Below are 13,284 nucleotides of genomic sequence, written 5' to 3'. Positions count from 1 at the left end.
TGCTTAGAGGTTTTAAAACTGCTTCTTTTATGTTACTCACTCCTTGTGTTCAGAACTATCTTGTGCTCTCTCTTGTGGCTCCAAAGTCACAATTCGAATGACCAAAAATGCCATCTGATCTGGAATGCTTGGTAAATCATTATTTCAAATACCTTCTAAAAAGAGCCAGTGCACGGTTGATGAGGCTTACATTCTCTGATATATATATTAATTTCAAAAGACTATGGCTATAGGTTATCCTTGACATAATAAAATGTCTGCTAACATAACTTGTTTTAAGAGTTATAATTGTTTCATAAAAACAATCCATAATGCGTTATACCAAATTAACTGATCATTTTGCGCAAATTGTGCGCGCTGAAGTGCTACGTAAAACTGCATTTCCTACAATGCACCGCGAGTACTGATGCGACTAACGTTTGTCAAAGAGGAAAAAAAAAACTACCAAGTGTTCAGGAAAGGCGAGGGGGTTCACGGGATCTTCAGCGCTTTAGGCGGAACAAACTGCTAACGCTACCTTTCTGGCTGTCAAAAATAGTCCACGCTGAACCTTGGAAGAATGGTTGTTTTTTGACCCCACAAGCCAAACTTTCAATTATGTAGAAGGCGTTTGCTAGACTTTACTCACCTCGAGGAGCACTTATCACATCACTTACTGTATAGATGTTAAGCATGTTTGTGTGTTAGTGTTTGCGGTCGGAGGGCAGCCTTTCAAAACAGTGCCAATGCCGAGGAATGGATACCGAGTACGGCAAAGGTGGAAACATGGTCGCGAATGATGAGCTGTTAGACAAAAGCGGCGGCGGCGGCGGCAGCAGCAGCGCGGCAGTGACGGCGCTTCATCAGTGCGAACTTCTCCAGAACATCATCGACATCTCCATCTGTAGTCTGCGAGGGCTCCGGACGAAGTGCGCCGCATCTAACGACCTTACCCAACAGGAGATACGCACATTAGAGGTAATGTCATGAAAACAGTGACACGTTTGGGCCAGTTAATGAGTGCTATGTTGTGACTCTTGCGCTTGCACTAACACTACAGATAGTCAGTCTACTGTTCATCTGCAGTACTAGAGAGCGACAGACTTGTGTTTATCCACATATATGGATTTATTGATTTTTAATTAATTAATTATTTTTGTAATTGTACTGATGAACCACAGGGGTAATGACATTTGCCAGTGAGGTTTCACCCATAAGGGTTTCCCTATTTGGCTGTATCAAGTGGGCTTTACACTTTCTATTAATGTTCCAGTGATGTAGGAAAGAAGTTCCCTCTGGCATGCCTCTTACTTCCTGATTTCTGTGGTCAGTCTGATTATTTTATCTATCCACCTGTCCAGCACATTGTTAAAGGTTATTTGGGTACTTCCTTCTTTACATGCAAACTGACATGTTAACTGTAATAACTGGAATAGTGTACCATTATTTTTGTGAAGTCTAGCTGAGGTTCCAGTGTGACCCTGTGTTCAGAAGTTGAAAGTGCCATAAAGGGTTGTTTTTACTCAAGGAATTTTTTTTGTTGTAGTTTCTAATAGAGCTTATTGGTTTTAATTATGAGAATTGGTTTGTTATAAGCGAACCATGGTATGTTGTTTAATGCCTATGTTTTTTTTCTTCTGTATACCATTTCAAATGAGAAAAGCCAATATCAGGTGAGACTGTGTTGTATTTCTGAAGAGACAGGGGTTAGTCGCAATACCGTCTAGACACCCCCTCCTCCCAAAAGTGAAATTAGTCATATTGTTCAGGTCCTCAACATGGTGTATTTGAAGGCAATACATATGTGATTACACTTTCTCCTTTAGTTTACATGTCTTCTTTCTGTTACTAAGCAAAGAAATGAAATCTGCCTGGTGCTGCAGGGTCAATGATTCTCTGATCTATGTATTTTTAAAAGATGAAATGGAAAATGGATGACACATAACTACACTGGAGCTTTATTGCTCTGATTGTTATTATTATTATTATTATCATTATTAATATTATTATTATTGTTGTTGCTGCTGCTGTTATCATTTTAGGGAAGAGAGATAAAAGAATGGCTTTGTTGTGAGGAGATAGCATATACGTGGTGATTCATAAGGTATGGATGACCCAGGAAGAAGACTCCCTGAGTGTCCTGCCTCACTAGTGCTCATCCTGGCACCTTTTCTAGGTGTCCTATCTCTAAGCAGCCACAAAATGTTCCAAGTCCACCTTGGCAAACCCACAGGCCTACAGATGCCGTTGTCACAGTGACTTGCTTTTCACACGTGTTTTTCCACACTCCCTGGAGTGGAATATATTCTCATGACTCTTTTTGCTGCTCTCTTGACTGAGGCCTGTGATGTTAAAGAACTCACTCTTCAAGTGGTTTTCTGTCACAGTCACTTTCAAAAACCAGGGCTTGCAGGGACATGGCTAAATGGTGATCATGCTAGTTATTCTGCGCCTCTGTTTCCCATTTGTCTTGCTTGGTTTGCAGACTGGCAGGCTGTGGCGGATGCTGTTTTCTTGAGATGGACTTAATTCATGTACGAACAAAATGACAGGGTGCTTGGCAAGTGCAATCCTCCTTGCAAGTTCTCAGGCCACTGGAAAGATCATAGAGCTGCTTTTGCTATATTTAGCGCCCCCCCCCCCCCCCCCCAAATTTCAGAGTTAGCTATTAAATGCGAACAGAATGAAAACCAACGATGAGTAAACATCAGGAAAGATGGTTGGGAGAGCTGTAAATAATGAGAGAGTACAGGAAAAGTCTCAGTAAATGTAACAGTACAGGCACATCCCAGACCCCTCGTCTAATCCACTGGAAGAGACAGAGTGTCTGTCTGTGCCTTGAGAAACACAGGCAGTGGGAAGCACAGATCTTTTTCACTCTCTTTTCTAGCCTGTGCCCTCAGCGATTGTGACAGATCCCGAAATTCTGCCTATTGCATTTTCATGGGTGTTGGAACAGTATGGCTGGATGTGCGACGTCATCTAATCATCTGCAGTTGCGCAATGTGTGTTGATGCCTATTACTAGTATGATGAGTGATGGTGAATGAGTCAGTAGGGACAGTGTGGTTTGTGTCATCTGTTTTGCATTGGTATAACACGCAATGCAATTAGCCATGGGTGTGAAATTGTTCAGCCTAGTTTTGATCCTGTCTTTGGTTCTGGTAATGTTGTCTCCAGAATAACTGGATTAGCTGGGTTTAATACGTTTAGTGCAAGTATACACTTGTCAGTGGGAGTATACATTTGCCAGTGAGTATACACATTTGGTGCCAATGTACACTTATCGGTGCAAGTATACACCTATCAGCGTATTCATTTTTAGGGTGGGATCACTTTGCTATGAGGGTTCATTTCTTTTTAGCAACTTTATCCTATAGCACACAACATGGCTGCATTGCTGTTTGGAAGGTATGGTACTCCTGATACAGCATCGCCGTTTACTCATTCATTCCACTGCTGGGTTCTAGATTAGGCCCAAAGCTCGAAAACAGTGCACACGTCATAAAGATCAAAATCATATCTGTCTAGTGGCATGATTTTAATGTGTTGTTTGTAGTGTTGTCCTGGGTCCTTGGTGTCTGTGTATGTGAAAGTATTTGTGAAGACTGAACTGCAGTAGCTGTAGTTTTATCTGTTGTATCACTGCATCTCTGATCACACTGAAGTAACTTGAATGTCAGTATGGCACTGGATACTGGAGCTTCACCCCCATCTGTGATGTGCTCTGTGTCAGATTTCTAATCTCTCTATTTTTAGTGCTGGCCTTGCAGTCTGTGCCTGATATCTTCTGAAAAGCCTGGCTTGTGTGATAATCTCACCTGCTTCTGACCTTAACACTCTGTGTGCTGTCTAATCAGTGAACTAACCACACTGTCCTAATGACACTCACATGCATATCATTTCATGTTGGTAATAATTGGCATGCCTAGCTTTTACAGTTACAGGACAGTTAAACCTCAGGTTGAAGAGAGAGAGCAGACTAAAACCTTTTGGAAGAAAAGATGGATTTTTTTTACTCACATGAACCTTTGAAGTCACACGCTAGGCTGTCTCTCGGGTATCTAGAGACACACGCTTCAAAATTCATGTGTTCATGAAGGATCAACAGATCTACTTGAATTAGGTGACTGATGTATAGATATGTATCCTGTTGATGTGTAGATATGGATCCTGTTAAAGGATCTCTTGAAGTATATTAAGGCAGAACTATTAATGGAGCACTTCTTTCCATTTCCATCCTCAGTGCTCAGCTCTGGTTATTAGCTTTCACATTTCTGATTTCAAGAACATACTATTGTAATAGAAAATATTAGTCAGAAGGATTTCAGTTTAGTAAACTATATGCTATCTAAATATTAACTAATCGTCCATGTAACTGGCATGACTATTAGTATTTCATAAACAGAAAGTGCTTGTCTGAAAATAGAAGGTGTCTTAAGTTTAAACACCCTTTCATGTTTGGCCTGTTATTGTATACTTGAGTAAATTTAGATCACCTTGAAGGTCAAGATAGGAATCAGCTTTGTCCTTAGGAATCTGCAACAGTGTCTTTTTGGGGACTCTCATTAGAACATAAAACACAAAGCAAAGACCTTGGCATTTACATTTTGATCAAGGATTGTTCAAAATATGGAGAAAGTACAAGAACTCCTAAATGATCAAGAGCAAACATTTCAGTACTACAAATAAAAGCAAAGGTTCTAAAAAGATGTCCAAAGAATTCCAATGTCCTGATGAGCACACATTGATAAAACAGTGGAAAATCTCTATTTCTGTGGAAATTAAGCCAAGATCAGGTAGACAAAGAACAATTTCAATGCCAGGAAATTGTGAGATGCAAAGCAAAACAGGCAGGCTTTACTGAAAGATACTGGAGTTGCAGTTTCAACATGTACAATAAGAAGGTGATGTGCAGCAAAAAGACTGCTTTTCCAGGTACAGTCTAAGCTAACAAACAGCATAACCCACAGATTTCTGACATAAAGTTACTTGGCTTGATGAGACAAAAGTCTTTACTTTTATTTTCTTGACTAGAAATGCTGATGGAAGTCAACAAGGTGCGTGAAGAGAAGCGTACCATCCCTACTGTGAAACATGGAGGTTGATCTCTGCTCTTTCGCACTCTGCTGGCACACAGGAAATTTAGGTCAAGATTGAAGACAAGATGAACATCTGAAAAATCTTGGAGGGAAATATGTATGCATCATCTCGGAAGCTGTGCATGGGGTACACTTTTTGGCAGGACGCTGATCTGAGGCAGAAGAGGAAAGTTCACCCTTACATCACTGAGCAGTAGTGTTTGTGGCGTAGAAGTGTGGAGGGTCATAAGTGTAGTGTTAAACAGGTAACCATAGAACTTACAGGACCTGGAAACTATTTGTCAGAAAAGTGGGCAGCTTTATCACTGACACAAATCCAGGGACTTGTACACTGCTATTGCAAAAGGATGCCAGAAGTGACAGACGCTCAGTTGGGGGACACAATATCAAGAAGTGAGGGTGTGTAAACTTTTGAACAAGCTCAATTTTGCATTTAAAGTTATTTTTTGTTAAATGTCAGGTTGTTGTTATGGTATCCAGGTCAGGGTAGTATTCATCTTAGGAAAATGTTTTTGGTATGATGACTTTTCAGAAATGATCATCTTCTAGATTCTGAGTGTGTACTCTCTGAGCAGAAGAGCTACTATATTCCTGTTCTTCTGTCAATTTTAACATCTTGAACATGACACACATTGCTCAGCTGCGAAAAGGAGTCAGCTGCTGAACTTGTAAATCCTGTTTACCTGTGCCTGCCTACCAGACCTACTAGTTTTAGTCAAGACCCTTTTACCTGTAGGTGTAGAACATTTCACGGCTGGGTTTGTCAAAAGGAGGTCTTAGAGGGACGGGACTGCTGTAATCACTGTTGTATGCTGCTCTTCACGCAGAACCAGTTATGGCTGCAAATATTTAAAAGCACTTCATTGTGGATCTCATTCCAGCTGTGCCACACACTGCCATGTTTCTGATTACAAATATCCCCCATTAAGAGTGGATCTGGAGGGGTGGATTGAGTCGTCATTATAGCTGTAAATAAGGATAAGCTTTGGTTTTTAAGGGCTGTATGCCAGTTGTTCAGTTGAGTGAGTGCTTGAATGCGGAGTAGTGTTGAATATATATTTACACCGTCTCTATGGGAGAAGAGTGAACCAAGACTCTGGAGACCAATCATGTACAGCAGAGCATGGCCTCTAAACCAACTGTTTGTTAGCATCAGGAAATCCCCATGCGGTTTCTCTACAAATCTCCCCCCGCCAATTCTTGTTTCTGTTTCTTTCCTTTACCAGCATCTTCGTTCCTTTTGTTGTCTTCTTTCTGCTTTTGACGGCTCTTTTCCGCAGATGCTTGTTTAGAGGCGAAATTAGTGCTTAGCAGAGGACTAAACCGTTAAATTGTGGAAGTGTGAGATTTTACTCAATTATCTGAAAATTATGAGGTATGATGAGACTTTCTTGTTCCCTAGCTAACCTTCAGACCTGTTCCACTACAGAACGTGAAACATTTCCATATTTCTCCTATCAATAAAGTCCATTTCCGAGGTCCAGCCCAATACCTCTCACATATTTGCTATTTTCCATGATGTTATCCTAGCATGGGTATAAACAATGGAAATGGGTTCCTTGTAGTCTGGAGCACGTTGTACAGCTACCTTACTCTGCCACGTAGTAACATGAGACACCCTTGTCTAAAGTTACTCTCATCAGCTATTACAACTACAATGTTTCTCTCCTGCTTTTAAATCTTTCTACATCTCAGATGATCTTCAGGCTGGCCATTTTCCTGAAGTGGGCAGATTTCTTGTGTTCGTGTTTGTTTTTCTTCGACGGTTCTTTGCTGTTACCCCCTTGGCGATGCATGGGGTACATAGAGAACAACTAGTTGCACTAGTTGAAGTTACACTTCTATCGAGTATCCTCTTAACGGTTGGATGTTGTATACCTTACGCTGTGAGCTCACTTCTGTCCTAATTGCCTCACAGTTGATCACCTGGGAGCCATTATAATAAGGTGAATGCAAATGTCTGCTACGCTCTATTTGCTCAGGTAGCCTCCCTTGCTCTGCCAGGGCGCTGTGGTAACAGACACCGTTAGCAGCTCGGCCTCTTACCTTTGCCTCCGCCCTGATTAATCGGACGCCTCCTTTTGCGCTCGTGTGATGAGGCTGCTGCTCTTGCAGGTCCAGAGGGGCTGGCTTTGTTGCCTACACCCACTCCCCATCCCCCGGGACATTGTTGAATGTGATTTTGAATTAAGTTGGTGCTGGAGAGGTGTAATTGAGAGGGTTGACAGAGAGAGAGGGAGAGAGAGAGAGAGAGAGAGACGGTCACTGAACACAGCGCGCAGACCCATTGCAAACCAGCACCCGGGAGTGGCAGCTGAGGCTGAGCAGCGTGTTGGAGGGGCCCAGAGCACGCTCGTGACCTGTCCACACATCAGCTGCTACTCCCAAGTTCCTAAAACTTTAATGGCGCTCCTCTGGTCTCCTCTTGTGAAATGAACGTTCCAAATCAAGGAGCTGCCATTGTGAGCTCGAAGATGAGACATGAACTATAATCTGGAACTGTGGCTTGCTGGGTTAACTGATGCAAAATTGGTGTGTGTGTGTGTGTGGGGTGTGGGGTGTAATGCTTTCATACAACATAGTTGCTTTTCAGAGACTTTCTTTGTGAGATTTTACTGTTATGAAATGTATTTCTATGCTGAAAAATTAGGAGACCAAAGCTAACGCTGTCTAAAAGGTATGGTGTATTGCCACCACTGAATAATGTAGCAGTTCCAAACCTTTTGCTAGCACTCTAGTTCTGAGAGTGTAGCAAAGTGGGTCAATGGATTCAATGGAAATAATTATTATGCTTCAGAAATCTACTCATGAAGTCTTTCAAGTTTTACATGTAAAATAAATGGTCCTTCATTCACACTGGAGTAAGGCTAATTTAGCCGGCAGCTGCATCGTCTGCGTTGTCTTGGCGACTGTAGAGTGAATGTGCGGAGAGCAGGTGGGCTGTACTGGCTGTGGTTCTCTCTGTGGCGTGATGTCATGGAGGCCTGGTCCTGCCTGCTGCCCCGCTGTTCCAGCCACTGGGTTGTCATGGCTACAGAGCAGAAACCCCCATGAGGAAGACAGACCAGACTCCTCCACTATAATAACAGCTGGCTATTTATAGAGAGCTTTGTGTCCTGGTACGAGGGCTCCTAAATCAAGCGGAACGCAGAGACTAGCCACAACAAAATTGTCGCATAATTGTTTTCAGGAAAGGATAGCCCAGGGCTGTTTGTGATTTTGCCCACAAGAAACAAGGGTTGACTGGAATTGGAAGTGTCCACTGTCATATATCCTACAGTAATTCTGAAAGTATTATAGAAAATAATCCGTTAGGCGTTGCATTCATTATGGAAAAAGCACAAGAATGAATATGACGCCCTCCTAACTTAATTTGTAGCCCACTTAAATTCCTAATTGGTCTACTGTTGTGTCACCCTGGACTGCATCCTACTAATCACTGCTCTTTGACTCTCCTGATTCAAAAGATTGGGCACCCCTGCTAAAAGCCTCTTGAGGATAATGCAATAATGGTGCCCACCTTAGAAAACAGTGTTTACTGAAACCTTTCTTTCATTTCTGCCAAGCTTCCATTATTTCAGTCCCCCTCACCAATCATGCTGCAGGACTGCCAATCCAAAGACAGCGCAGACTATAGAACTTGTGAAACTGGCTCTGGGTATCGGGCCTGTGCACCTGGGTGACTCTGCTTGGCCATGTAGCAGCTGCCTGGTCTGAGCAGCTGGGGCCAACACCAGCACTGCACTGTAAAGACATGTGGAGCTCTTTACATGGCCAACTCCAGCGCTGCACTGTAAAGACATGTGGAGCTCTTTACATGGCCAACTCCAGCGCTGCACTGTAAAGACATGTGGAGCTCTTTACATGGCCAACTCCAGCGCTGCACTGTAAAAACATGTGGAGTTCTTTACATGGCCAACTCCAGCGCTGCACTGTAAAAACACAGTCTTCAGCCAGTTGAGCTCTTTAACATGGCCGATGATTGGCTTTCCTTCACATTAATGTTACGCATATTGTACAATATACTGGAATCTGTTGTTCCTTTAAACAACCCAGTATAGACTGTTCTTGCATAAGCTAATTTTTGCACCAATGTCAGTTTCTCTCTCTCTCTTCACCCAGTAGCAGCAGGTTTTACCTACCTTTTTGCAGTAAAGTCATCAGTGGGGGATTTCCTCATCTCTGAGGCTCTCTTCACAGACTTTGTGTATACTGCTAATTTGCATACACAGGAGTGGGGACAGAAACCTACACTTTAATATCGGCTGCATCCACACATTCATATCATGCCAACATCTCTGTCTTTTCTAGTATGTCTTTCTTAACATGAACTTGATTGTCATTTCAAAACAGTATTATCTTTGTTTTTGTTTTACATTAGAGGTTGATATTTGCTGGCTTTCTATTTGAGCTTCTGCCATTTTAGTCCTCACTCTTGGGCTGATGGGTGTAATTATATTGGCAGTTGCTTATCTTAAAATCTGAACTGCTGATGTTTGAGTGAATGCATCAGTTCTTGTAACTGGGTTTCTGATTGGGTAGTAAACCAATTTTGCTCCAAGTAGTTTAATCTATTCCAATACATTTAGCAGAAATTTCAAAACTATACAATTAATTGTGCTATGACACAGAAGCACTTTGGATGGGATGCTTCCATACTGTCTGCTATAAGAATTGCATCCATATTGGTCATAGTGGTCTGATTAAAATGACTAACTAAAGCTGTAAAAAACAAGAGGAACTTAACTGAAATTTATTTGAAATCGCCGAGTATTTTCATAAACCCATAGAGGAGGGGGGAAAAAAATTCAGCTCTGCCTACTGAGTTTTGGTTTGTGGTTTGTGTGCGTCTGCCTCCTACAGGTGAAACTGGTGAAGTACATCAGCACGCAGCTGCAGTACAAGCAGAGTGTTCCAGTGTGTGAGCGAACTCTGGCCCTTGACTCATACCCACACCTAGTAGACTGGCTCCATACCATCAACTTCCGGCCTGAGCTTATAGAGGTACCGCATGGCTGTGGCTGTGTGTTATCTGCATGCCTGTATGTATGTCTTTGTTTTTGTTGCATGTAGGGTGAACTTATGTTCATATTATTATCTTTATTCTAATTTACTACCATCTGTCTGTTAAGTGCTTAGTTGGTGCTAAGTAGTGTCAAACATTAGATAGAAATAGTTTGTAGGCTTTGTGAGTTCTGAGATCTAACTATCATTGGTTTGAAAACCATTGTAATCAAAAAATTTAATTTTGTTATTTTGTATAGAAAGAAAAAGATTTTCAATTCTATTTCTACCTTGGGACAGCAATGAATTTTTTCCTGCCTTTTTCTAAGCTAAAGTGGAAGTCTGTATTCACATGGCCTCTTGAACTCTCTAAATGCCTCATGGTAGAGAGAGAGAGAGAGAGAGAGAGAGAGAGATGGGGTGTGCAGGCAGAGTGTTGCTGCTCGCTCCTGGTTGCATTCCAGGCTCTTGTGGGCTCTGACAGCCCATCTGTCCCCTATTGCCAGAATGTGCTGAGTCAGCCTCTCTATCCCACTCACGTCAGTCTCTCTATTTATACCCCCTAGTCCCCTGCCCCCTTGCTGCGCGCACACAACACAAGCACACACACATGCGCTCAACCAACTGCTTAGAACAAGATTCCACTCTTTTAGGTGAGGAGCACAGAGAGAAGGATCATGAATGATAGAGCCACAGTGGGGAAGTGGGAAGGTGGTTTCCTCAGAAGGAGCAATCCGAAGGTGCCATGCATGTCATTACCTGTGCGTGCCTGCATTTGGCACCCTAATGTAGGGCAGCTGGCTGTTTGTGTGTGCGTGTTTATTTTTTATGCTTCCTTAGAGTGCATGTCATTTTTCTGTAGCCGTTTGCTTAATGGTGCACGTTCTCTCTACGTTCCTTGTCGGTTAGTCGCCGTCCTTTTTTTAAGATCAGCAAAAGCTTTTCATTTCCCCAGGACTCCGTGCTGCATGAATCAAAGGGCAGGAATGCACGTGTGTTGCTCGAGCCCCGGCTGGGGCCCGACACGCTGCCGCAGAGAGCAGCTGGCTTTCCCAGACCGCTCTGAGCAGGATGAGCACCGGCAGGGCCAAAGCCCAAAGCGGGCTGCGATGCTGTTTTCCCAGGAAGCACAAAGGAATGTCCCTCCGGGAAGACAAGATCAGGCTGGCCCTCTAAAGAGGAATTTGTCTGATTGGATAGTTTAGGGAAATGCGCTTTATGTGTGTTTGTGGGGTGGGGTGGGGTGGGGGGTATTGGTGCAAACTTTGTGAAAGCGTGTGTGTGTGTGTGTGTGTGTGTGTGTGTTATTTATATATTGGAGTAAACTCAAAGACAAATCACCTTCACCCATAGATCTGGTATACTATCACACTTTTTTCCCCAGTGATTCTGTTTCCATCATGCGAATTTACTCACAACAGTAGAGGGCAGGGTGAATTTCACACCCAGATTGTGCTGTTTAAACAGGTATAGTTTTGTGCAAGTCATTACTGCAGAACTCAATGATGCAGTTTGGCCCAGGTAGCTATAGCAAGGCCCTGTATACTGCATGTTACACCACATTATTCTGCGAAATGAAAAGCAGTTCTGACAACAAAGCCGCTTGGATTCCCATTTGACTATGTGAAAGCTCTCGTTTACCATGACTCATCAGTTTGCTACTTGGATTTCCCATTGCTTGGTTGTAGTTCGGCTTTTGATGCTGAATAGGGCCAATACCATTTGGCACCGCGCAAATAACAGTTCTTTGCAAACAATTCTCCTGCGCTCTCTCAATCTGAAATCAAGGGCTGGAGTAAACTGTTAATAGCGTTCACCCGACGCAGCTATGTCCCGAGCCGGATCCGTTTAGTGCACACATCCTGTGGATCTGCAGGAGGAAAGGCCCTTGGAGAAGACGAGAGGTGCACAGTGACAAAGTCTCCCCTAAAGCAGTGTTTCCTGAGCTCGAGCCTTCTCCCTGGGTAACTCTTGTTCGTTGCACAGCAACGCTTGGGCCAAGGGCTAACAGGAAGCTAAGTTACGCCCCTCTCACTACACACACACACACACACACACACACACACACACACACACACACACACACATACTACATCTTCTCACATCTTAACCCATTCCTTTTAATTAGAGTCACCGAACATGTTAATGCAAATGTAAAGCAGGTGGTCACCAGAGGCTTGTAAATGTGAAAAGTGCTCCTCCTGCGCTTCTCCTGACCAATTAACATGTTAGCAGAAAGAGAGTGAGAGAGCTTGTGGAGTGAATGAGTGACTGAGAAAAAGAGAAAGGGAGTGAGAGAAGAGAGACAGAGGAGACACAGAGAGGAAGAGGAATGGAGAGAGAGAGAAGGCAGACAGACGGGGCGAGTCAGAAAGGGGAGGGGAAGACGTTTGGGATTGGGAGGTGAGGGAACAAGGCAGCCGCTCTCACACTGGGAATAACTTCTGACGGGAGGCAAAGATTCGGCGTCTCTGGGATATGATCTTTGAGGACGGATTACTTCAGAACAGCCTTTTTTAATGGTATGACATTCCTACAGCCAATGCTCTTTGCTACTTGATGCCGTATTTAAACTGCACTTGGGACTCTCGTGGTTATTTTCTGCTGTATGTGGTGGTTTCCTGCCTGTGTGTCTCACTGGTCTCAGAGGGGTTACATGTGCTGTTAGCTACCACAGTACGCAGCTAACACGGAAAGTTCTGAGTCTTTTGAGTCCCACACTACATTTATGTCTGGTCTCCGTGTGTCTTCCAGCGTGGGTCTGCATTGGGGATCTTGACGAGAAAGTGTGAGCCCGACACGTGACAGCTTCTGGCGCCCCGTCTGCTCCGTCGCCTTGGTGCGACAGGACTCCTTGAGCGTTTCGTGCGAAACCGCGTCAGGTGGCGGTTAGGGAGGGTCCAGTTATCAGTCATGGTTTGCAGCCAGCTGCCTTTAATGATCTTCTGAAGGGGGTTTTCCTTGGAACTCATAATTGCTGTGTGTGTCTGTGTGTGTGGGTGGGGGTGTGTGTGTCCGTGTCCATGTGCAAATGCATGTCAGCAGGGTGCTGCTTGACGTGTGTTGGTGTTTCACTTGGTGTACACTCCTAAGTGTCACTCCCCATATTGCATCAACACTAAACACAGGCAGGAGAGGCATGTTCAGACATCACCTCGGTGTAGGTATGTGTCAAGCCCATTTCTACTGACTGTTTTGCG

The 13,284-nt window shown here is 43.5% G+C and overlaps 1 protein-coding gene across 6 annotated transcripts in view; it reads left to right on the top strand.

Annotated features, from left to right (window-relative positions):
* Positions 1-442: 442 nt before the first annotated feature.
* Positions 443-13,284, top strand: part of ksr1b (kinase suppressor of ras 1b) — a 27,225-nt gene continuing 14,383 nt past the window's right edge. Inside the window, exons 1-2 of one of the 6 annotated variants that reach the window (XM_081699672.1) lie at positions 443-957; positions 9,944-10,084. In XM_081699672.1, coding sequence (XP_081555798.1) covers positions 736-957; positions 9,944-10,084 — 363 coding nt within the window. In that variant the 5' untranslated portion in view covers positions 443-735. Of the gene's footprint in view, positions 958-9,943; positions 10,085-10,687; positions 10,825-12,459; positions 12,607-12,838; positions 13,249-13,284 lie in introns of those variants that run through there. The other 5 variants (XM_027021487.3, XM_081699673.1, XM_027021488.3 and 2 more) reach the window with 5 other exon arrangements.

Source organism: Electrophorus electricus, chromosome 17 (genome assembly GCF_041902795.1).
Source record: "Electrophorus electricus isolate QZ-2024a chromosome 17, ASM4190279v1, whole genome shotgun sequence".
Lineage (NCBI taxonomy): Eukaryota > Metazoa > Chordata > Actinopteri > Gymnotiformes > Gymnotidae > Electrophorus > Electrophorus electricus.
This window is presented reverse-complemented; position numbering and strand designations above follow the sequence as displayed.